The sequence below is a fragment of the Heterocephalus glaber genome, unplaced genomic scaffold, assembly GCF_053883595.1.
Source record: "Heterocephalus glaber isolate CG9 unplaced genomic scaffold, H.glaber_assembly_v1.0 deba00000809, whole genome shotgun sequence".
In the NCBI taxonomy this organism is placed as follows: Eukaryota; Metazoa; Chordata; class Mammalia; order Rodentia; family Bathyergidae; genus Heterocephalus; species Heterocephalus glaber.
The window spans coordinates 2,958,664-2,984,232 of NW_028258163.1; the positions used below are offsets into that span (position 1 = coordinate 2,958,664).

Here is a 25,569-nt window from a genome sequence, read left to right on the forward strand (position 1 = left end):
GCAAAGCTGCGCCTAATTACATTCCCACTGGTGACACAGAATGTCCGTGTTCCCCCAACTCTTCCCAGCATTTTCCCAGCATTTTCCCTTTTATCTTCCCCAGTCTGATAGGTAAGTGGCATCTCCTCATTATTCCTAATTTTTATTCTTCATTGTTTATATGATAGGGCATCTTCTGATGTCTACAAACCTTTTAAAAGCATTTCATTTTCTGGAGATATTTGACTATTTTGAAATCGTGTTAGTGACTACATGATCTTTGCTTGGTGGAATAAGTGGATCCTTTCTTTTCTTTCTTTTTTGTTTTTTTTGGTTTTGGTACTGGAGATCAAACTCAGGACCTTGTGCTTGCAAGGCAGGTGGCAGAACCACTGAGCTAGATCCCCAGCCCAGTGAGTCCTTTCTTTACAAGGAAATGTCCTTTCTTCACATGGTACCTGGTGTTAGTCTGTGTTTTCATCTGTGACGCTGACCCAGAACTGACCATCTCTGAGTAACAATTTGGCTTTGTGAGAAGGCGAGCAATAGCTTAGTTGCCAGAGCCGGTCTTCACTGCCTGCTGCTGTCCATACGTTCAGAGAACACTTGAACAGTACCAGTGAGGGCTCAGGGTCAGAAGGTGCTTTCAAGCCCTTTGTCAATGTCAAAGTTGTCATCTTCATTTGCCATCTCTCTTTAGAGAACGGAGGCTTGGAGAAACATTGTCTTTTTGCCCTTTTGAACCACAAGATGACAAGATGCATTGTCAAGGTCAAAGCCTTCTTTGTCAGTGTCTGGCCTCATCACATTTGGATGGTGTCTAGTATCATTGGCATTGTGCCTCAAGAGAATTCAGCACAAGAAATGTTTGCCAGGCTGACTCTGTCTGATTTATAGACATATTGTATGAGACTTTCTGGCCTGATGTACACAAAGCCCACTTGAAAAATGAGCAATGAGTGATTTCCACGTATGTGACACTTGGTTCCTGGATGCTGTTATTTCTGATATAATATTAGAATGTTGAACTTTTTGACTTCTTAAGCATCCTTTGACCTATCCTCTGGCAATTTCTTTCAGAATAAAGCTGTTTGGAATTGGAGGACAAGAAGATTAAAATTTCAGGGCAACTATTTATCCTTTATGGCAGTGATGGCGAACATTTTAGAGACGAGTACCCAAACTGCAAGCTAAAACTCATTACTCATCACAACGTGCCAACACTGCAATTAAACCTGAATACTGAGGTTTTAGTGCAGAAAAAACTCATACATTAACATCTTTAGTCTTGAAAGAGAAACAAATAACAGGTATGCCATTGTTCAACACCACTGCCCTATGGAAACATCCAAGGACTTTCAAATTGGGCCAAGTGCTATAGCACATGAGACCAGTGGAAGGAATATAATAAAGCAAGACTTGTTTTTAATCATTTTATTATCTAAGTTAGTCATTCAGTACTGTAGCTGCCTGGAGGCTTACATTTTTATGCTGGTCCTGTAACTCATTAATAACTATACCATAAGACACTGAGCTAAATTAATTTCCCTGAAATTTTGACTTTTCAGAGAAGTATATAGCTATACCTTAAAATCCAGAAAGAATCCTTATTAATCTTCTGACTCATCTTAAAGTTGTAAAAACTGAGGCCCAGAAAAATAAAATGGCTGGCTGAGCCATGCTTCAGGACTGGCGAGGTTTCCTTGGTGGATTTTGACCAACTTCCCTCTCCAGCAGAGCCTAACATGTGCTTTTTCCAATGCTCAGTCCTCTTTAGGTGGGCTTGCTTCTTAACCTGATTTTTAATTTGAGATGGAAAATGAGATAGGAAGCCCACTGTTCCTTCTCACTTGGTCACAGGACCCGAAGCAGCAGGGTTCTAGATGGGTGACATCCTCAGCTGGAAACCCTGATCCCCATCTGTGGTGTGGTGTGGTGTGGTGCTGTGAGGTGAGGCCTCCCTCAGGCCTTCAGGTCCTGCCCCACCACACCCTCCAACGATGCCCTGTCCTTATCCTCACACCCTCCCCAGAGAAAGGAGGGACAGGCAGCAAGCTTGGCTTGTTTATTTTATGAGGAAACAGACACGGGGCGGGGGGGGGGGGGGGGGATGCTTTTCAGGCTTTGGACTAAATCCCACCCAGAGAAGGAGTGGGAGGAAGGGACAGAGGGAAGACAGCACACAGCCCAGTCCCTAGACCCACCTGGCCTTTGTTTTATCTACATTTTGCTATGTTCCTTGGCCACTGCCCCCACCCCACCCAGGGCAGGATTTATTGTAGGCGGCTATGTTTCCCAAGAGATGACTTTCGCCAGCTGAGAACTGTGAGATGCACTCACATTGAGCCTCCACGAAAGGAGATGAGCTCAGAGTACTTGCTGTGCAGACGTGGTGAGCATCGCCTTTCTTCTCCCCTGCCATCTTGCTGAATCTCCAGGATGGGTTAGTGCCAGCCCACCCTACACGGGGCAGGGAGGGGACCAGATGATCCCCACCTCACCCCTCACCACAACTGCTGGGTCGGCTGTAGAGAGGGGCACGGGCCCAAGAAGAGAGGAAGCTAGGGCAGAGCCTAGGAGCCATAAGCTTGTTCCCTCTACTGCTCTGGAGAGTATAGCTGACTGGGTACTCCTGCTTCCCTGGGGGTACAGAGTTGTCCGAGTACTGCTTCACCTTAGGGTGGTGACAGGCCCGCACAGTGCCACTTCTGTCTGCAGAGTGCCAGAAGTCCAGCCACCACTCACTCGTCCTGAAACATATTACAGAAGAAAAGAGGCAGCCACCTCAATAATATGGACTTATTTTATTTTATTTTTTACAAAATAGTATAGGCAATGTAGAACACTTAGCCACCAATCGAAAGAAAATAAAAATTGCCTCCAATTCTACTATTCACTAACTCCAAGATCCAAGTTCCTGGGCTTGAATCTGAGCTCCCTTAAGAAAGAGCTTTGTGGGCCGGGGATGTAGCTCAGTGGTTTCGCCGCCTGCTGTGCAACCGCAGGGACCCGAGTTTGATCCCTGGTACCAAAAAAAAAGAAAAAAGAAAGAGCTGCGTGTATTGGGGAAGTTACCAGACCTTTCTAGGCTGTATCCACACCTGTAAAATGGGGATCTCGATGAGCCCCACTCCACGGGGTCATTGCAAGTCTGTGAGAGATAACACTGATACAAAGCTCCCGGGCTGGTCCGAGAAGGAACTCAGTAAATATTTGTTGCTGTTGTTTATTTAGCTATCACTTTGCCCTGAACTACAGTAATTCTTTCCGAAACAACCTTTTTTAGTTGCAAAGTAAACTCATCTAGGAAACAGCGCCTAGATTCTTTACACATATTTAAATGAAGTTGCGGTGACTGTTTTTGAAAATATAGTTCTACTACCTGGATGATCCCAGATATTTGATGTTTATTTTGAGATTTATGCTATGTGTAGTCAACAACAGCCTTTCTTAGAAACTCATACCAAATCTTCTAACTTGCTACGAATCAGTTGTACTTCTTGTTCAAGACAATTCACTTGATTAAACCAAATGTTTTTGTTTTATTTCATCATGGGGAGAGCATTCAACATGAAATACATGCTCTTAACAATTTCTCTCCAACCCCCTCCACAAAGTTTTGAGTCCAGTTCAGTGCTGTTAGCTGAGAGCACCATGTGACTCAGCAGCCCAGAGCATGGGCACCTTGCAGGGCAGACCCTTCACGCCTGGGACCAATCTAGATACATCATTGAAGTGGAATCATGCAGGAGCTGCCCTCCATGACTAGCTTGTTTATTAGCATTATGTCCTCAAGGTTCAGCCGTGTTGTTTCCTATTACAAAATTCCCATTTTTTGTGGCTGAATAATATTCTGTAGTGTGAATATACCAGATTTTCCTTATCCATTTATCCACTGATGGACATGTTTTGTTTCCACATTGTGGCTTTTGTAAATAATGCTGCAGTGATCAGGTGATTGCAGATATCTCTTTGAGATCCTGATTTCAGTCCTTCTGGATAAATACCCGGGAATGAGATTGCTGAATCATATGAGTTGATTTTTTATTTATGTAGGATTAGACCAAATTTATTGAACACTTACTACAGGTATATGTGGTGTGATCAAAATATACAGTGAATGTACAAATTTTCAAATATTTATTACACATTACCATAATTCCCCCTCAAAATACTCACTCGAGCTTTGAATATCATTCTTGCCTGCTCTCTGAAGCAGTTCTGGAAGTCTTCTTTCAGGAGTGTCTTTATGAGTACAATTAAGACATACAGTGAGTGCTGCTGCCGAGTGTCACCCAGTGGAAAGGCAGGCCCGTGAACACGTGGTATGTCCTCATCCACCATATTCAATGGATCTACCCAAAATCAAAATGGCAATGAAAGGGAAACATTTTGAATCGATTGAGGACACCAAGGCAGTCACAACAGTGCAACTAAAAACACTCATGGAAGAGGACTTCCAGAACTGCTTCAGGGAGCGGTAAGAATGCCTGGCCACAGGAAGCCCCGCTGACGATGCCCCTCATTGCAGGGCGAGGTTGTGGCACGCTCTCCTCCATGAGCCACAGCACCTTTACACACATGCCACCAGGCCTGGGCCCAAGTCTGGCAGGCAGCACAGGGGGGCTGCCACAGAACTGGCACAAATTGACATTTTATAGGAGTTCACACAGATGCTGGTCCTCGGAAGCCACACATCAGTAGTCTGAAAAAAAATGTGACAGAACCCCCTGGAAGGAAGGAAGGAGAGAGAAAGAGAGAGAGAGAGGGAGAGGGAGGGAGGGGTGGCAAGAATAAGTGTGTTAGAAATGAAGGGAGTATTTTGAGGGGATTAATGGCAATATAAACAATGTTTTTTTAATTTAAATGTTGACTGCATTTTTCAGTCACATCTCATGCAGTAGTGAACAGAATGAGTGGATCTCTGCCCTCTGTCTTCTGATCACCTTAAATTCTTACACACTGTAGAGGATAAGTGCTAAGAAAAGTCAATCACTGGTGCTATAAGAATATGTTGGAGGGCCCTGATTGAGGTGGTGGACACCGTCGGAACAGGCTTTGGGGTTAGAACCGCGACTGAGCCCTGGCCTTACTCTCTGGCTGCCTCTGGTCCTGCCCAGTGAGTGCTACGTGCCAGGCCGGAGCTGTTGGGCTGTTGTGGAGAACAGACCCTAACAGGAGGAGCCGAGGAAGGCCTCATGCTGCTGGGGGAGGGAAGAGCAAAGGGCCTTCCAGGCAGAAAGAAAAGTCTGGACCAGGGCATAGAGACGGGAAAGTACAGACCACTCCTGGGACAGCAGAGAGCCCAGAGTGGTCTGTGGGCTGCAGAGGGTGGGGCCCAACAGGAGCCTGGGACAGAAGCTGAGTGGTGAGGCAGAGACCTGTTAGGAATGATTTGTTCTATAAACAGTTCCAAAGTAGTCAGGAGCAGTCACAGTTTTAGAGATCAGCTCTGAGTTCTAAGAAGGAACCAGGGTGTTTTGTGGGCTGTATTGGAGAGAAAGGGGCCTAGGGTCGCGGAGGGCAGTTGGGAGTACACCAGCCTCTCAGTGCCTGCCTGGAAGGGACACTCACTGACCAGGTGCTGGAGAGACACAGGGGAACACGAGGCCTAGGAGACCTCAAATCATGGAAGTGCTGGGGTCAGGATGAGAGTGCCCGGATGCAACTGGAGCTGCTAACTTGGGGGTATACAGGCCGCACCTCAAAAAGATGAAAGGTTCTAGCAAGGACTCAGGCTGCCCTGCCAAAGGCCCTGCCGCCCCAAGGGCACAGGAAGGATGGGGGCAGGGTAAGCCTGGCCTTGGTTCTGGCTGTCCTCCATTGAATTGCATCCTTTCATTGACACACATCTTGCTTAAAACTCAGGTAATAGAAATTTGGCTCTGGGGGGAAACTTAGGCTTTTCCCCCCTTCTTGTTCTATTAAAAGTAGACTGCCAAGCTCACTTCCTCAGGGGCCCCCACCCTGTATTTACCTGAGCCAGGGAACAGCTGTGTCACCCCAGATGCCATTTCCTGGTGGGTCTCTTTAGCCGGAACGGGGGCCAGGGCTATGACGGGAAAGCCTTTTCCTTCCTGGCCCTCCTATTGTTCCTAGAACCTGGAGCCAAGAGTGCCAAGCTGGAATCTTCCACAGGGCAGATTCATAGCTTTGGGGTCCTGTGCAAGGGTAGAGACTATAATTTTAGACAATCGGAGATTACAGACTCATAAAAGGTCCCCTGGAAAGTCTTAAAGAATTAAAATTTCTATGATTGAATGGATAAATGTTAAAAATCCATTGAGCACCATGGGCATGGTTCACAACTATACACATTCCTGCACTCTCCACACATGTGTATGCACACACATCTAGACCTGTCCCTTTCCAGCCGTGTTTTACTCAGCCTGACTGGAACTGATCCCCCTACACCCAGAGCAGTCTTCTTTCTGATCTGTCACCACAGGAGCCTCTCTTATCACCTTGGCCAGAAGGCAGGATGCTTGTGAAATGACACAGCCCTCAAAGCCCCAGCAGACAAGTCAAACTTTATATCAGCTTATTAGATTGTGCTATGTTTTGTTCTGTGACCAAGTCTCACTAAATAGCTAAGTTGTCCAGGCTGGGATTAAATTTGGGATCATCCTGCCTCAGCTTCTTGGAGTGCTGGCGTTACAAGTGTACACTACCATGTCTGACTTTAGAGTGCCTCTTAAGATGAACACACCGAGCTCCTGCTCTATCTTTATTCATGTCAGTATAGTCCTACAGTTACCTTGCAAACACATTTCTGCTTCCTCATCCATCACCGCTTTGCTGAGATTTGTGTCTTTAAACAAGCTTAGTAACCTCGAGTTCTGTCCTTTCCTTCTCATTTATTCATTTTTATTTCAATTTTTTGACATATAACTCATGTGCACTCATTTTAATTATGCAGGTTGGTGAGTTTTGACAAATTTGTATACACGCACAACGACTACCATCATCGTGGTTGTTTTCAGCTCTAAAGCGTCCCCCCAAATTCTCATGTGTTTGGAAGGCGGCTGGACCATTGGGCACTGTGCTCACCAGTGGATTCACCCACGGACAAGTGGCTGCGTGTGCTGAGGAGGGCAGCCTGGCTGAGGCGGGTCACTGGAGACGTGACCCGGAAGTGGGTCTCCTTCCCAGTCCTGCCTTCCCTCTCTGCTTCCTGCCTTGCCATGCTTCTCACAGCCTTCCTCCACCCAGGCCCTTCCACTGTGCCCTTTCTGCATTGGGGCCTGCTGAGCATGCACTGAAACTTCTGAAACTGTGAGCTAAAGTAAACCTCTGCCCCTTCAAGCTGCTGGTGTTGGGTACTGTGTCCCAACACCGAGGGAAGTTACTAAGATGATGGTATAGAAACTCCATCACCCCAAGAAGGTCCCCCTTGTTCAGGCCACCTAGCAGCCAGCCCTAACCCCACCTTAGCCCTAGGCACACTGATCTAATTTTTGTGGCCAGCCTTAGCTTCACCAGCTCCAGGGATGGGTGAAAATGGAATCGCTGGGTACATGCTCCTGGTGACAGCTCCTTCCCTTCATGTCGAGATGTGCCAGCACATCCACTTGCAGGCATGCCTCCACTCTGGGGTTCTCAGGGATAAAGCTAGCAACCTGCATTTTATAAATGTTTCTTGGTGATGGTTCCAAGCACATCCTGGGCATTTGGTAATTAGTAGTTATTTTTGGACCTTTGATTTGAAGTGTCTTGTTAAATTCCCGGAAGTTTTCAGTGTATTTCCAATTTCCAAAAAGACATACTCCACAAGAGTGTGTAAAGCCAGTTCTGGGCATTTTGAACACGTTTTTCCACAGAAAACATTCCTTCAGGAGCTGCTCTTGGGGGATACTGTCCTGGGACTGCAGCCCCAAAGAAAGAAGAGCCAGACCTTGGGGCACCCCAGCCAGTAGGGTGACAGCAAGAATGGAGGTGATGCAGGGCGCTGTAAGCACAGGACAGTAGGGGTGGCTTCTCTGAGGACAGGTAGATCTAAGGCTGAGTTGTTCTGTCAGCAGTGGGCACAGGTGGGAATGTGTGTGGACTGGGCTGTCTATAAGAACTGAGCAGTGTGTGTCCAGACCAAAGATTTCAGCTCCACATTTTGAAACTGTGCGTACACCAAGCTGAATGCCACTTGCAGTCTGATGCACTTTTGCCTTGTCCAGACCTGTGTGGTGCAGTGTGGGCAACCTGCAGTGTTACAGGAACCTGCCCACCCTCTGTAACGAAAGCATCGTCCTCATCCTCCGGGACGAGCTACCTCAGCCAGCATGGGTATGCACAGGGCCTCCCTGAGCCAGGAAGTGTCTGTGATTGGAGTCAGATTTATTTTAGGAACAACCCTGGTTCTTTAGAACTGATAGAACTGTCACAGGAAAGCAAAGGAAGCCAGCAGGCCTTGTGAGTTCACTGCCCTGTTTATAAAGCCAGTGGATTTTTGTTTATTTAGTATCTTTTATTATCTGTTTCCCGAGTACAGTGGTACCTCGGTTCACGAATTTAATTCATTCCACGATTCTGGAAACGATGGCCATGTTCGTGTCTGTGGGGGGGAGATGGCCACAGTTGTGTCTGTCGCTCAATGCAGAGTTCACAAACAAAAGCAAAATTTTGCCAGATGCTTCAGTTTGTGAACCAAATTGTACACAAAAATGTTCGTGAGTCAGGATACCACTGTATTGATTCTTTCACTTAGCTTAAGCATCACCATATGGCCATCTGTACCCCAATTTCCTGTTGCGGGCTGCAAACTCTACTTCTCCCCAGATGGGCATCCTGCGACAAACAGGGACTGTCCCCTCTCTGTGCCTTTCTGGATCCAAAGAGTTTTCACATGGCCAGTAGATACCATTCTGACAGCTTGTTAGGTACCAGGACATTTCGAAGTGCCTCACTTGCATTAATGCTGTGGATGTTATTCTCAGACCCATTTTACAGATGAGGGACTGAGACCTGGAGAAGTTAGGTTGTTTGCCTGAGGTCATATAACTAGTAAGTGATAGGACCAGGGTGAGATCCCAGGCAGTCTAGGTCCAAAGCCCACATACAGCCCACTGCTACATTGTAACCGTGAGACTTCCCAGCAGTTAATGAATGTACAATCTAACAGATCATGACGGCCATCTGCATTTAGCCTGCAGAAGTTGTGCTATGGAGATACAAGCAAGGATTGTGGGAGCTCAGAGGAGGGAGCAATTGAGTCCTCCTCTGGAGAGGAAGGGAGAAAAGAAGCAATGATAATAAGAGCTCATGTCTGATGTACAGGTGAGGAAATGGGGCTTAAAGTTAAGTTAAATTTAGCCCAAGTGTTTTGAAAAATAGGATTAGGGCTAGACTTTTAGTTTCTAGACTCTAGAGAAGTGGTGGCAAACCTATGACATGCATGCTTCGGGAGCTATTTGTTATCATTGAAAACTCTAAAAGGTTTGCTGTCACTGCCCTAGAGCAAGGCTTTGCCAACGCCCAGCATGAGCAAAAGCAGGGGAGCTTTCCTGAATTTTTAAATTGGTTGTTTGTTTGTTTTGATACTGGGGATCAAACCCAGGCCTTCACAATGAACTCTATCCCGGCCCTTTTTGATTTTTTTCTTTTTCAATTTGGAGACAGTCTCACTAAGTTGCTAGCTGCCCAAGCTGGACTCAGATTTAGGATCCTTCAACCTCAGCCTCCCTTTAAGTCCATTTTCAAGTAAGCCTCCTTAAATTCTGTTTCCTCAGTTCTCCAATACACCATCTAACCATCAGTTGGTAGCTTTTTAGAACAAAGGGAAACTACCTTAAATGTGTTTGTTTTGTTTTGCTAACCAACAAGAACATCTACAGAGCTGTCTGTTTCCAAACCTTGGTGTGTGTTTAGTCCGGGCAGTGGTGGCCCTTGCCCTTGTCTGGGGAGCTGATAAATCAGATGGCCAGGCCAGTCCTGGGGATTCAAATTCTGTGGACCTGGGGAGGGCCTGGGTGTCTAAATTTTAGCAAGCCCCTTATTTGACTAATGTAAGACCATACTTGGAGAATCAGCACTCCCTAGTTCTGAGTTGCTGTTTTGCTTCAGCAGGCAGACTAATGTTTATTGAATGTTAGATCAGCTGTGGTTTTTTGGTAGCTAGGTACTTGGTGCCTGAGTCCTTTATGATTTAAGAATTGAGCTGACTTATTTCAGCCTTTAAAAAGAAGGAAATTTGGGCTAGGGATTTAGCTCAGTGGTTCCACCGCCTCCCTTTTAAGCATAAGGTCTTGAGTTCAATCTCCGGTACCAAAACAAAAAAACAAAAAAGAAGGAAATTCTAGGCTGGGGATTTAGCTCAGTGGTTCTGCTGCCTGCCTCACAAGCGCAAGGTCCTGAGTTTGATCCCCAGTACCAATTAAAAAAAAAAAAAACAAGAAGGAAATTCTGGCACATGCTCCCACACAGATGACCCTTGAGGACTTTATGCTAAGTGAAATAAATCCAGAGGGACAAATACTACCTGATTCCACTTCTGTGAGGCACCCAGAGTAGTTGCCTTCATAGACGCAGGAAGGGGTTGGTGAGCGCAGGGCTGGGAAGAGGTGGGAATGGGGGATTCTTGTCTAATGTCCTCAGAGTTTCAGTTGGAAAGATGAGATGGTGACAGGTGCACAATGAGCATATTTAGGGCACTGAGGTTCGGACTGTAAGATGATTACAGTGCGAACTGATAACGACAATGTGCATGTATGGGTGGAAACGGAGCCGAGCAGCCTCTTCCAGCGTTGATGATCCTCCACTCTCTGAGACACTCCGCTTTGACTCCTTTGCTTGCGTTGCCTGACATGTGGCAAGCAGTCCTTTAGCCTGGTCAATGACAAAGCAAATGCAAGCAAATCTACTTACTTATACTCTTTAGTTCTCACTGTTGCTGTAAAAAAAGAAAACAGGCACTTATCTAGAGATGAGTGATGTCCTCACCTATAATAAACATGTATCTGGCAGCTCTGTTCCCAGAAACTGTTCATCTCACTGTAGTGTTGGGTTGGAATGGATTGCAGTGCTCTGGGTGGAACCCATTTCACACACGCTAGGCAACTGCTCTACCACTGAGCTACATCTCCAGCCCAAATCATTTTTACAGAAAATTAAATTGCCTGTTAGGAACTCAAATTTCACTTAAAAGTTCTACATGTGTTGTGTCAAAAGTACTCAACCAAGGAGGCCTGGGAGGAGGAGGGAGAGCTTTTGCATCTGTGTAGTGATGCCTGCATGGGTAGTGACAGCTGTGTTTCAGCTTTCCTGTCTGGGTGGCAGGTTTCTCTTAGCACTGAAAATAAGAGACACTCAGAAATATTAAAGTGTGGGGGAAATGGCTCACCAGTTCCAGTTCTTGGTAACAAAACAAAGAAGCTGATTCTGGCTGTTCTAAGCAGATTTCACAGAAGTCTGTCATTCCTGGAATTCCTGGGAAGGCTGGAGAAGTAGGCTGCAGGTTGAGCAAAGGGTTAGGAAGCCACCCCATCAGACTGTCAATTCAGCCACCATCAGAGCCATGGCTCAGTTCTGTTTTCCCTGTGTTTTTGTAGCATCCCCTCAGGGTTCAACCTCCATTCTGATGGAAAGAGATGAATGTGTAATTCCAGATCACTTGCCCCTGAACCATCCTGCTAAGCAATGGGCCGAATGATTGTCTGCCACACTGTCAGCCTCTGTGGCCCACAAGGGTCCCCTCCCCTGCGGACAGAAAGATGTTCAGCAAAAGATAATCCCTGGCTGACAAGCCCCCCATTGCGGCATTGTCTTCAGTCTGTCTCCAGACCTGCAGACCCAGTGCTGCTCACAGGGAGACCAGCTGGGAGAGGAGGGAGGGGCAGGCCATCCCTGCTGCAAAGCAAGCCCCTACTCCTCCTGTGGGTTCCAGGGAACGGTAAGTCCATTCCTCTGTGAGGCCCTGCTGCTCTGACCTGCAGCCCGAGGTTGCCTGGTACACATGCCAGTGTCAGGCGACAGCAGCACTGACAGTCTGTGTGGCCTTGTAGCGACAGCCAAAGTAAAATACTGACTCTCCATCTTACATATTCCTGTGTGCCAACTCAGTAAGTCTTTGGTTTTCCTCTGATCTAAACTGGCTACCAAAAGAGATGAGCCTAAACCCTGCCCCCCCTCTAAGCACTGCCTTTGTCTTCCTCATCCCCCAAGGAATCAGGGTGCCGTAGCAAGACAGACTAGAGAAGTGAAAAGCAAAAACTGGACACCTTAAAAGTGCCTGGTGGCATCCACATATACAGGCTGGTTTCCCTGGGGAAGAAGGGAAAAAGAACCAGGAGGGACACATAGGGGCTTCAGCACTTCTGAATTTTTATTATTAAAAATATATCTAAGCCAGGCATGGTGGCGCATGGCTATAGTCCCAGCACTTGAGAGGCTGAGGCAGGAGGATCAATGGAAGTTTGAGGCCAGCCTGGACTATATAGTGAGACCCTGTCTCAAACAAAAATGGAACTAAATCCCCAGCCCCTCAAACAAACAAAAACAAAACAAAAAACATTTCTAACTCTAGTTTGCTTTTACAACCGCTCCCCTTACACTTGTTCTTCAAATGCATGAAAACATTGGTCTGTGGGCGCCTTTATTTTCACTAATAGATTGGCCTCCTTAGACATGTCCTCATCTGCCCTGCACCCCACCTCCCTCCACCCCACAGCCATCCAGCATCCTACGCTAATACTGAGGGTTTTGGATCTATTTGTGCTCTTATCTGTACCCGTAGATTGCTGAGTATTATTTTGTATTAACATTTCACAGGAACATTATCACACTGTACTCATCCTTTTGAAACTCATTTTTTTACTCAATTGTTTTTTGGTTTTTGTATTTGGTACCGGGGATCAAACTCGGGTCCTTGCCCTTGTGCAGCAGGCGGAGAAACCACTGAGCTAAATTCCCGACCCTCTCAATTGTTTTTGTTTGGTTTTTTGAGACTTGTATGTGTTGATAAATGAAGATCCAGTTCATTCTTGCCCCATATGATAGTTTGTATATGAATGTTTGCCTTTTTTTTTTTTTTTGGTGCTGAGGACTGAACCCAGAGCCTCACAAGTGTTCTATCATTGAGCTAAATCCCCAGCTCTGTTAATCTGAATTTTAAATTAGGTTTGATGTTGAAAAGCATCTGAAGTAAACAAGGCACAATGTCAAAATTTGTTACCGTTACCAGGTTAGGTCTGTCAGCATTCATTATGTTATTCTCTAGATTTTGATATATTTGAAAGTTTTCAGAATGGAGAAGAAAGAGGAAACACCAATGGGGAAGGGACCAGGAAAGGTAGCCTCTGGGTGTGGGCTTCTGCAGCTAATCAGCCTGAGATAAAAATAAACTTTGGGGGACCAGCTTCATCTCATTTGCAACTCGTGGGAATCTGCCTCCCTGGGGAAAGGCCACAAAGTCTTGACCTTGGGCTAAAGAGTTTATTTAGCTGCTTGGTTTGGAGCATATTGGTAGGTGGCCAAAGTGGGCTCAATGGAATTTGTTGTAAGCTTGTCTATTTTAAAAAAGAAATTGGCAAAGAACCGTCTCACAGAATGGCTATGAGACATCATTTTTAAAATATTTATAACACATGAGCTAGAAATAGTCCATAAAATGATAAATAATCAGTCACAGCTTTGACCAGGCCAACCTTTGACTTCCTCGACACTCTACAATCGTAGATTAAGAGAGGCCGATTCCTCCTCTCCTGGGCCTGCTGGGTACCCTGTGGGACACCCAGTGGCTTTCAGGGTCTTTTCTTCCTCTCAGGGACTTTCAGAAGATGGGGCCCTGGTGGGAGTAAGGGTTTCCCCATGACTGGTGCTTACACAGAGCAGTGATCACTGATGAAAAGACTGCCCTAGATAAATCAGACTCACGAGCACTAGGAGGATTGCCAGTATGCAATGCTTGATCAGGTGACCAGGAGCCCCATTTTATTCCCTGCTCCTTTCCACAGATGATCTCCCCAGATCCCCAGCATTAACCAGGGAGCCCCATTTAGATGATTTTCAGGTCATGGGGCCTCTATTGCCTCCAACTTCAAACTGGGGCTTTCTCCTTGGGAGCTGCTGATACCCACATGGTTTCCTGTACAATCCCATATAACCTTGCACCCCAGAGCTGTCGGCCACACTGACATGGTGTTCTCTCCACCCAGGGTATGACTTCTGCCAGGTCCTACAGTGGTTTGCTGAGCGGGTCGATAGGATCATCCTGCTCTTCGACGCCCACAAACTGGACATCTCAGATGAGTTCTCGGAGGCCATCAAGGCTTTCCGGGGCCAGGATGATAAGATCCGTGTGGTGCTGAACAAGGCCGACCAGGTGGACACACAGCAGCTGATGAGGGTCTACGGGGCCCTTATGTGGTCCCTGGGCAAGGTCATCAACACACCCGAGGTGCTGCGAGTCTATATTGGCTCCTTCTGGGCGCAGCCCCTGCAGAATACGGATAACCGCCGGCTCTTTGAGGCTGAGACCCAGGACCTCTTCAGAGACATCCAGAGCCTCCCCCAGAAAGCCGCGGTGCGCAAACTCAATGACCTCATCAAGCGAGCCAGGCTGGCCAAGGTAAGCCAGTGACACCCGGGTCAATGCCTGGGTTGGGGGTACTTCCTCCCCGAGGCCTAGGGACGGCACATGTGACAGGGTAAGACGGGGAACCCTCCGTACATTCCAGTTCCTGCTCTGTGATCTTGGGCAAAGAGCTTTGGCCCCTGAGAACTTGTTTGCCAATCTTTAAACTGGAGCCAACAAAGACAACTTCATAGGATGCTTCTGAAGATTCAGTATGAATCCTTGCCACCACGACAAAGTGCTTGGCATAGGCCCTGGCACAAAAGGGATTGATCAGGGCACTTGCTGCTTAGAAGCTGTTCTTAGGACAATAGGTTTGAAACCAGCTGAGGGAGGTGGCCTGGGGGAACCAGTGGGGTGCTGAGAGGCCACACCTAGGAACCACACACCTAAGGCTAGAGCTCATGTCAGTTCCTGGACATGGGAGCCCTGGGAAGGAGTTGGCCCACCTGACCCAGTGCGTGTGCTGGCTCGGGGACACCCCTGTCTCCTTTCTGTGCTGTAGTTGCACAGTTGTGTGTCTTGGTGCTAGCCCAGCCTCTCGGCAGCCCCTGGCATATGTGCCTTGTGGGGTGGGCAGCAATATTCCAGCCCCTCAAAAAGCAGAGTCTCTGAGGAGAGAAAAGCAGGTCACTCTTCCAAAGGGAAGTGTAAGGAAAACAGGGTTCTTTAGAAAATGTGTATACAGTACATGAAATCATTGTCCTCCAATGCTGGAAGCATTTCCAGACTCACAGACCTGGCTGGTCCTCAGAAACCTGTCCCTGTGTGTCCCTGCAAATGTGCACATAAACTTCCCCCATGTCAAAAGAGATGCATTCCGGGTGACTGAGGAGCAGTGAGTTTGGGATCTAGAGGCCTGGGCTGACTCCATCTACAAAGCAAGGTAGACTAAGGGCTTTCTGAGAGTCACCTGATCCATTCATGACAAGCCTGGGGCTGAACATCAGTCGCCTGGCCGGCAGCCCAGCCTTCTGCTCATGCCAATCTACAGGCCACCTCTCCAGACCCACTGGGGTTTGGTCAGGAAGTGAGGTCAGGCCAGCTTCACCCCACATCCCCACCCATGTTCCTTCTGGTTTTTGCCTGGCCCCAGCACTGAGATCAGCCTTCTGGAGTCCACCCCTGCTCTGCCTCATTCAGCCAACAGGACTCAGCACCGAGCAGGGCTGAAGAGTCCGCCTCAGGGAGGAGAGGCTGGGACACTTGCTGTGGGCACTCCAAAGGGTGATGAGGTGCCCACTGAGAATAAGCAGGCAGGGCTGCCCCAGGAGTGACAGTCAGGAGGACACAGCCCCCCCCCCCCCCCCCCCCCCCGCTCCTTAGCAGCCATCTTCAAGAGATGCGTCCCTGGCTGCCACTGCCCCATCCCTAGGTCCTCCATCCTGTTTTCTGTCTGTTCACCTTCTGAACCAGTGCGGGCACATGAATTCTTCCCACATCACTCAGCTAAGCTGAGGTCACACAGTTCTTGTGTGAGTCACTGTTCTTTATCCTTTCTTCCTGGTGCGAGCTGCTTCCTCTCTTTCTGGAACTGCAAGCCACTTTGTTCCTGTCCTGCAAGGCAGTTATGCTTTGTAAATCTGCTTGCCTGTAGTTCTCCCAATTTATCTCTTCCTTGAGCTTCCTGGGCCTAATGCTTGATGGCAAGAAGTCCTTTTTGGCCCTTCAGTGAACCCATGGCATGTGGTATCTCTCTTCTTCAGCTTAACTTCAGAGTATGCAACAACTCATGTTGCTTTAGAACCAAAGCTGGTGACTCATGCCATAGCTTTTGCAAATTTTAAGATTGTTTTCCCACTATTTTTAAATACCCATGGACATTTTTAATTTTCCAGTCATTGCTGAGGGCTCAGAGACTCAAGAAGCAGCTGTAATGGTCATATAACTGTGTAAGGAACAAAGAGGAGACTCAAAGTACCAAGCACCATAACCCCTGGGGCTTTCCTGCCACCCTGGAGCATCTGCCCTTCAAACAGGCCAGTATAGCTGAGGTTTCAGGAGGCACAGAATGTGGCTCTGTATTCTGTCTCTGTGAATAATGAAAACCCTTGTGCAGATGGGGAGGGGGGTGGTCAAACTTGCTGAGCTTACTTATAGGAAAAATGCTTGCATTTCTTTTCTTCCTAAGAATAGTATCTGGCTTGTTCCTTTTCACAAAGGAAAAATGTTTGAGGCGCAGTACTTCTAGCCTTAGCTTCTTAGTGCCAGTTGCTCAGAGGGCAGTGCCATGCTGCAAGACAGGAAGCAAGCTCAGCTACATGAGAAGCAGAACTGAGCACAGTAGATTTGGTCACCAACTAGTGGCACTCACTTGAGATCATCTGCAGGCTTTTGTTTTTGCAGTACTGGGGACCATACCGAGAGCTTTGCACATGCTAGGCGGCACACTCTGCCACCGAGCTATCCCCTAGCCCTCTGTCTGAAGCTTTGTGTTGCACTTCTGAATCTTGTTTTTCCTTAAAAGGACAAGCAGTCACCTGAGCTTTTCCCTTTGGAGTGTTTTATTTTCTAAAAATGCTTTTGGGCTTTTTTTTTGAGAAAATCTCACTGTGTATCCCAGGATGGGTACAAACTCAAAATCCTCCTGCTCAGCCTCCTGATCACTGAGATTACAGGCTTTCATTGATCCTGTCAATAACCACACAGAGTCCAGCATCCTTAGCCTCATTTTACACATGCAGGCCTGACACTTGTAAAGGTAGGGTAACGTGCCTAAGCTTCACAGCCCGCAAATTACAGAATACTTGTATACATTCCACGTCCAGGCCATCAGACTGCTAGGTCCAGAAAGCACCCACTTGCAATCCACAATAGATAGCTCCTTCCTTACAACCTTGCTTCTATATTAATCTGCCATTCTGTTTATTCTAAAAAAATTTCTACCCTTGGGCCGGGGATTTAGTTCAGTGGTTTCGCTGCCTGCTACGAAAGCACAAGGACCCGAGTTCAATCCCTGGTACCAAAAGAAAAAAAAACAAAATTTCTACCCACAGAAACCCTACATAGCTGAGAGGTTTGTTGATCTGACATTTTGAAAACATGCACAGGACAAGTTTTCAGATGTCACCTAAGCAGTGACAGACCTGAATTGAGTCTGATTATAGAATCCATGGGCCATCCAGAGAAAGCAAGCATGTCCTCATTTTAATTAAGGTGTCACAAAGATGATACTGCGCTAATACTAAAAATAAGTACTGCTGCCAAAATCAAATGACTTCTTTTTTTTTTTTTAGGCAGGGTCTTGCTTTGTAGTCCAGGCTGGCCTTAATTTTACTGTGTAGCCTAGACTTGGCTCAAACTCTCAATCCTCCTTCTTCAGCTTCCTAAGTGCTAGGACTACAGGCCTGCACCACCACGCCTGGTTCTCTGTTTTCTATCTGTATTTTTTTTTTTACAACTATCTGTCTGAAAAACAGGACATCTCAGAGTGAGCTTAGCAAGGCACAGTGACCAGGTCTGGTGGTGTCAGTAGGCAGCCTGCATGAAGACTTCACCCTAAACTCCCTGTCAGGGGGCACTGTGGATTGATCAGAATGAGCTTTGGGGGAAAGCCTGATCAAGGGTTTGCAAAGGTAAGTTAGTTTTCTTCCGCTCTAATATATCAGACTCGTGGAAATCAAAATTATCTTTATAGGAGAAATGGACCAAAGTGAAAAGGAGGTGAGTTTACTGTAGGTCCTACCCTTGGTAAATACATTGCCCAAGATTAGGAAACGTTCCCACCCACTTGGAGATCCTCTCTCAACAAAACATGAGGTAGCATTTGAGGAAGGAACCAGTGAAAAATGAGAAAGAAGTAGAGAGCTCAGTGATTTTGAGGGTTCATTGTAGTTCTGCAGAATTCAGTTTCGTCTTCCAAGCACGTTTTCCTCTCAGTAACGTGTGTCGTGCAGAGCCCAGTTTCCCTGTTCCCCAAGGAGAAGTGAGGCACTTTGTACCCCTGGGATAGACTGGGGTTTGGTGTGTGAGGACTGCTGTGTGCTGGGTGGGGTGAGCTCTTTATTGTTTACCCACCTTGATGCTTTAAAAATAGCCCAGCCGGCAGCGAGCTGCTGGAGATGTCAGTGCTTGCGCCCATATATGGAAGCCTGTCACTCTGTAGGTTGACCTCACATGCCTCTGCAGCCCCCTTAAGTCCCTTTAAGGCTGTTCTGAATCACATGAGCTGTTGGGGCCAGCTTTGATCTGAATGCAGTGACAGACCCTGGCTCAAGTAGGAACCAATTAGCTGCTGTCTCTGTCTCTTCCCGTCTCACATTCTTGCTACACTGTGTGGTCACCTTTCTGCTCTCTGCTCTATTAACTGAAATTTTTTTCCTCAGTACTGGGGATTGACTAAGGGTCTTCACACTGAACTATATCCCCAGTTGTCTCTTATTTTTTATTTTAAGGCAGGGTCTCACTAAGTTGCTAAGGTGGCCGAGCTGGCCTTCAACTTAATGATCCTCCTGCCTCATCCTCTCAGAGTGCTGGGGTTACAGGCATACACAGCCACACCTGGCTATTAACTGAATTTTTCATGTCATCATAAACCCACCTCTTAAATGTGCTGATGCCCTGATTTTAAGTGTTCTGTACAAGTTTCTAGCTGGCCTTATAGAAATGCAGGTCCCCACCAGTTTGTTTTACGTTTGCAAATGAATGGCAAGGTGTCTAACCCTGCGTTCCCACCAGAGAGCCACACCGTATGGAGAAGTCTGTTCCACCTGTTAGCTGCCCCTGCTAGAGCCCTGGTGTTGCCCTCTCAGTCCAGGTGGCTGGAGCCAGTCTCTCTCCTGAGCACACGCTTCTCAAGTTGGAGACATACACATGGGCATGCATACACACACCCCTCACTAGACACTTTTAATGAGATTTATATCGGAGGATATATGAACTATACATAAATCCTTACACATTTAAAGGAAGGGATATCCCTTTCTGCTCATTGAGTTATCAGCTTAGAGAAAAATGGTCATTTTGAGCCATTGGATTTAACCTCAGGCATCACTATTAGAAGACTTGGGGCTTTTCCAATTTTATACAAGGAAAAGGATGAATAGCAAGATAAGAATGTTCAAAAGCCCACAGAGGTCAGTGTCATTCCTTTGTGAATTAGGCACTTGGAACCCAACTTCATCGTGTTACTATTCAAACAGAGAATGTGTTGGTTCCTCTGTAAGGACCAAAGAACCAGAGCCCTCTCTGGCAGTTGCGCTCCTTCAGCTGTTGGCCTTAGGAGTTGGCCTTGAAGTTAATAACAAGTAACATTTACCCTTCCGTTTCTAGCAGACCAAGCTCTTTCCAGGGCGTCGTTCCTGAGCCTCGTAATAACTGTGTGAGATAAGCCTTGTCATTTCCAATGTGTGGGTGACAGCCTGAGGTGAGGCATCTGACAGCCCCCTTGGTGTCCAGAATGGTGGCCCCCGGGGCTGCTCTTCATCACCAGGGCCCACCCACCTGCCCTCCCTCCCCCCTAGTCCCTTCTGAACATTCTTTTCTTTCCTATTTCCCCTTTTGTTAATTCTCTTCATCCTAAAGGACAGACAGTCTCGGCCTGTCTCACCTCCTTGCACAGGGCCATCTCCAGGTACCCCTCGGGTCTGTGTGTACCTGGAGAGACATCTCTGAAGGAAAGGGCAGCAGTGAGCTTTTGGGGGGGGCAGGTGGTACTGGGGATCGAACTTGGGACCTTGTGTTTGCGAGACAGGCAATGGAACCACGGAGCTAAATCCCCAGCCCAGCAGTGAGCTTTCGAAGTCACCCGTGGACTTGAGCCATTTAGCCTGTCCCCTGTGTTTACCACAAGCATCTGTAGAAAATGACAAGGTGCTGCCTGCCAGAAGATTGCAGCCCCTCACCACGTTCCTGTGGGCCATGACACAGCCATCTTCGGTGTGTGGGCAAAGGGAGAGTAAACGTCCTCTCTAAAATTTCCGAAAATGAGGAACAATCAGAAGTCAAACCCTGAATCAGTTTTCGAAACTGTTGTTCTATGAGTCGTAGTTCATTTTGAATTCCATATTTTAAACAGCTTCAGTGAGATATTTTTGTTTAGTGCTAGGGGGTCAAATCCAGGGCCTCACACATGATAGGCAAGTGCTCTACAACTGAGCTACATCCGCAACCCCATCTTCACTAAGTTTTTGTTCGTTTGGTTTTTTGTTTGTTTTTTGGTCCCAGGGATCAAACTCAGGACCACTGAGCTAAATCCCCGGCCCTTCACTAAGTTTTTAACACATACCCACAGAAAATAATTCTGTAAGGATGGGAACAAGGCATTTGGGTGCCAGTGCCAACCCCATGCCTCCCAACTATCTGTGTGACCCTCAGGAAGGTGTATGAAATTCCTGGAGCCAGGAGTTCAGTTATATCCAGTACTCTTAAGACCCTAATTTCCCAAGCAATTTAATTAACTTTTTAAAGTCAGAGCTCCCACATGGAATTTGAGCCTGCACAATTGTCCCTGGATGCCCGAGGAAAGGCAGCCACTCACAGACAGACCAACAGGGGCTTCCACACAGACCAATGGACTTCCTGGAGGTGGAAATGGGCTGAGAGCAGAGTGAGCAGGTCCCCGAGGGTCCAACAGGTGGGGGGAGCTAACACCTGGCACGAGAGCTGTCCAAGGGCAACCCAATTACCCAGCAGCCTCAGTCATCAGCTGGCACATGTCATGAGGCCTCAGAGTGGGTGGAGAGTTGCAGCAGGCACATATCACCTGAGTTCAGCCCAGGTTACACAGGTCCTGGCAGGCCTGCGATCAGGATCTGGTGCCCAGCCCAGGGGGCAGGGACTGGGTGCGAGCCAGAACAAGGAGCAGAGGTGAAGCCTTCCCTGAACATCAGCAATGCCTCAGAGGGCCTTAGGGAGCTTCAGGGGCCTGGGCCTCTGGGAATGGTGGGGAGGGCTGTCAGGGAGAAGCCCTTGTGGGGGGAGGCCAGGCAGCTAGGAGCCTTCCTGCCTCCATGGGAGCTCGTTCCCACCCAGAGCAGGGCAGGCCTGGGCCAGACCATAGTTCCCACAAAGATTCTGCCAAGGGTGCAATGTAGGGGCATCTGGTGAGCATCTGAATCTTCCCCCTGGAGCGAAGCAGCCCTGTAAGTCCTTCCCCATCCATCCCTCGCCAGGAATCACCACCTGAGGCAAGACACTAGCTCCTCTTAGGACTCATTCATCGTAGCCTAGGATTCTAAGTAAAGGGTTCCCAAACATTGGGTTTCTCTGTTTATCTCCAGAAAACCTTGGAAATGCTTTGTTTAATAAACAAGGATGCTAGTGACAGAAAGATTTAGAATCGTCTCTCCAGTTCTGTGTACTGTAAGCAGTAGCCGGCAACACCGTGTGCACTGTGCTGAGATGACCTTTGTGCAGATGGAAGAGTTAGCCTGGTCCCTGCTGCATGTATCAGGCTTATATCATGCAGCTGTCAGTTTAGCAAACGTTTCTGGCTTTGGCTAGTATGTCCCATCCACAGAGGCCCTTGGCTAAGCTAGAGGATGTATCCACTTAGCCCTTTATGTAATTTCCATTCTTCCACAAGATTGTGGTGCAGTCTGTTTGTTTTAATAGGGCTTTCCATAGCTATATAGTCATTTTATTTTTGTAATCTCTGCTCTGTTTTTCTTCCTTTCTTATTTTAGTTATTTACTTGACTTTTGAATTACTCTGTGGGAGTCAAGCCCTATGGGAAAGTTTTGTATTGAACATGATATCTTGTCCTGAACTGGGAGCCAGTGGAAGAGTAGAAATGTTGAGGAAGGGGGTGACACAACAGACAGCTCTTACAGCAGGATACTGCCCCTTGGGTGATAGTCCAGGGCCACCCCCAGTGATCAGTTTCTGGGGCTTCTCCCTCATACACCTAGGTTCCTCCCCAGGAGGACTTCCTGCCAACCAGCATGGTCCAAGGTGACTGACCTTGTGCAGAAATGGCTTTGGTGCCACCTGTGAAGATGTTGACATCTAAACTGCCCACAGAGGGGTGTGGCATTCCCATCTCCTTGCTTATTAGGCAGTTTCCAGGCAGCTCAGCCATTGCTATCAGTCTCCAGTTTCACTTCCTGGTGCTCCCAGGACCAGGCGATACTTTCTCCTAGGTCTTCTGGTTAGTCACCACGACTCAAGTCTGTCCCAACCTGTCAGTCCCTACCCGAACCCCAGAATTGCCAAACATAGGCACGACTGGACTGGAACCATGGAGTTCCCCCAGGTCACTTGCCCTGCCTGGGAGGGATGTGTTTAGGACAAGGGGTAGCCTCTGTACTATTCCCGCATTGCTCAATCTGTCCCCAGCCAAGCCTCTCCAACCCACCTCCCCAACCCAACACAGGTTGCTCTCAGCATTGTTCTGACCTCTCTGGTGCCCCAGCACCATCACTGGGTTAGCAGGGCCTTGGCCTAACTCCTCCATTGGCTCCGAATACCCGGTAAGCAGAGTCTCTTTTGCACCCCACCCTCCCCACCTTCCAAACCACGTCCGTGACATTGCCCCAGAGATGCTGCACTGTGCCGCTGTCCACACTCTTTCCTCCACCTGGGATGGTGCATTCCTCCCCTCAGCCACACATCCTGTTTGTTCCTCAAGGCCAAATTCGATGTCACCTTTTCCCTCGATCTGTTGTCCCACCAGCACTTACCTGTCACATTCCACCTCCTAGAGTCTTTCTGGCTCCTCTTAACCCTGGCATTTGGGGGTGGTGTTCTCTCTGCCCACTCGCCCTGCATGATTTCAGTTTCTCCCCTGGCTCTGGCCCCTGCTCTCCACCCCAGCTCTCAGACCCATCATCCTGCCCAGGGCCCAGAAGCTCTGGACATAAACACCCAGCCCACTCGACAGCCTGCTCCCTGGGCCCTTGCTCCCTCCTGTGTGTGAGGGCCACAGCACTGCATGGGTTCCTGCTCTGTAATGTATGTAAGATGCAGTGTTGTTTATACCTTCCATGGAGCAGTTCTGAATAGCACATCTTCACCTGACACCCCCCTTCAGGTACACGCCTACATCATCAGCTACCTGAAGAAGGAGATGCCAAATGTGTTTGGAAAGGAAAACAAGAAACGAGAACTTATCATCAGGCTCCCGGAAATCTACCTTCAGCTGCAGCGAGAATACCAGATTTCTGCAGGGGACTTCCCTGAGGTCAAGGCAATGCAGGTAACTGGGAGCCCACTACATTTCATGGGATGGGAGGGAGATGCAGTGGGACACAGGAAGGCTCATGGTTTAGGATCAAGGAGAGCATAAGAATCTATCCTCCTGGATGAAGCAGAAACTTCCTGCCTTCCAGAACATTTTTTTTCTTAAATTCTTTTATTGGTATATTTTAAGTATACAATATGTTTACATTTATCATTGCGTGCTTGTACCTGTACATGATGTATCTTTGTTCTTATTTTTTCCCCATTACCTGTGCAACCTTCACCCCCTCTACCCTTCCCTATTTACATAGGGAAGACTTCATTTCTATTTTTTTTCTTTTCTCATAATTTTTCCTTTCCCTTCTTTCCTTTCCCCTTCCCCTCCCACCACCCCTACCCCTTTGGACCTTTTCTTCCTATTTCAAATTATCAAGTATTCATTTTAATCATTTTAACCCTATTTACACTTTCAGTTTCTCACACTCGAGAAACTATTCGGTATTTACACATGTGTGTCCTATTTATTTCACCTAAGAGGATGGCCTCAATATGCATCCATTTAGCTATAAAGGTCTCCAGTTTCACCATTCCTGTTCAATGTAGTTCTGGAAACATTAGCCACAGCAATTAGAAAAGAGAAAGAAATGAAAGGAATAAAGATAGGAAAGGAAGAAGTGAAACTGTCACTATTTGCTGACGATATGATACTTTACATAGAAGACCCAAAAAACTCGGCCAAAAGACTTCCAGGCTTAATTGACAGATTCGGTCAAGTAGCTGGATACAAGGTCAACACTCAAAACACAATAGCCTTCTCATACACAAGTAACAGACTCACTGAGAGAAATTAGAGAAACAATTCCTTTTATAATAGCATCCAAAAAAATGAAATATTTAGGAATCAATCTAACAAAGGAAGTAAAAGACCTCTACACTGAAAACTACAGCGCTCTTAAAAAGGAGATCGAAGAGGATATAAGAAAATGGAAAGACATCCCTTGTTCCTGGGTAGGAAGAACCAATATAGTGAAAATGGCCATACTTCCAAAACTACCATATAGATTTAATGCAATGCCGATTAAAATTCCAGAACATTTAAGCAGAAGAGGACACATAGTGAAAGGTCATTGCATTCCTGTGGAAAATCAGTGAGCAGCCCTCAGACTGTGCTCAAGGAAGTGGTTTTGATGCTAAGGTAACACCTGTTCCTCAGAATCCCGCATCTTGAGGGCATCAGAGCTGGGCATGGCCTCCAGGTCACCCTGGACAGCCTCCTCCGCCTGCCAGCATTGTGGGATTATGTGCTCATGTGGCCTTGTCAGGGCCATGGGGCTCTGTGGACCTGGCTGGGCTTTGCAGGACACAGGAAGGATTTTGCAGAAAGGCTGGTGCTGGTGGCCTTTGTCCTGCTGTCAGAGCCTCTCAAGTTGAGTCTGGGCGGACCCAGCTGAGCTGGGCCAAGGCTGCATTCAGCTCCTGCTCTGCCCAAGGTGTCTGGTGCCCCATAGCGACACTGGATAAGCATGTTCTCCTGAGAAGGCCACCCGACTGGCTGTGGGGCGGACAGTCCTCATAACTAGACTATGTTCTCCTCCGGTTGAGCATCCATCTGCACTCAGCCACTGTTCTTTTGTAAAGCAGGTGACACTGGTTCAGGTGCCTACAGCCACCAGCCAGTAATATGACCAAGTAAAGCCAGCCAGGCGGAAGACCACGGGTGGCCCTTGCTGACTGCCTTCTTTGTCTGTCCCATCTGACAGGCATGTGGGTCTGCACAGAGAGGACACAGTTCTGCCCTTGCTGTGGAGCTTGTAGGCCCCTGGTGGGGAGAGTGTACCCTGCCTCCATGGGGACATCCTGTCCAGCCCAGTGGTCACTGCCCTGAGGGAATACAGGCCTAATCTTAG

General features: G+C 47.5%; 1 protein-coding gene across 1 annotated transcript in view; it reads left to right on the plus strand.

The window, feature by feature from the left end:
* Ehd4 (EH domain containing 4) overlaps positions 1 to 25,569 on the plus strand; it is a 75,429-nt gene that overhangs the window by 42,140 nt on the left and 7,720 nt on the right. Inside the window, exons 4-5 of the mRNA XM_004861635.4 lie at positions 14,124 to 14,536; positions 23,514 to 23,678. Of these exons, the coding sequence (XP_004861692.1) occupies positions 14,124 to 14,536; positions 23,514 to 23,678 (578 nt within the window). The remainder of the gene's footprint in view (positions 1 to 14,123; positions 14,537 to 23,513; positions 23,679 to 25,569) is intronic.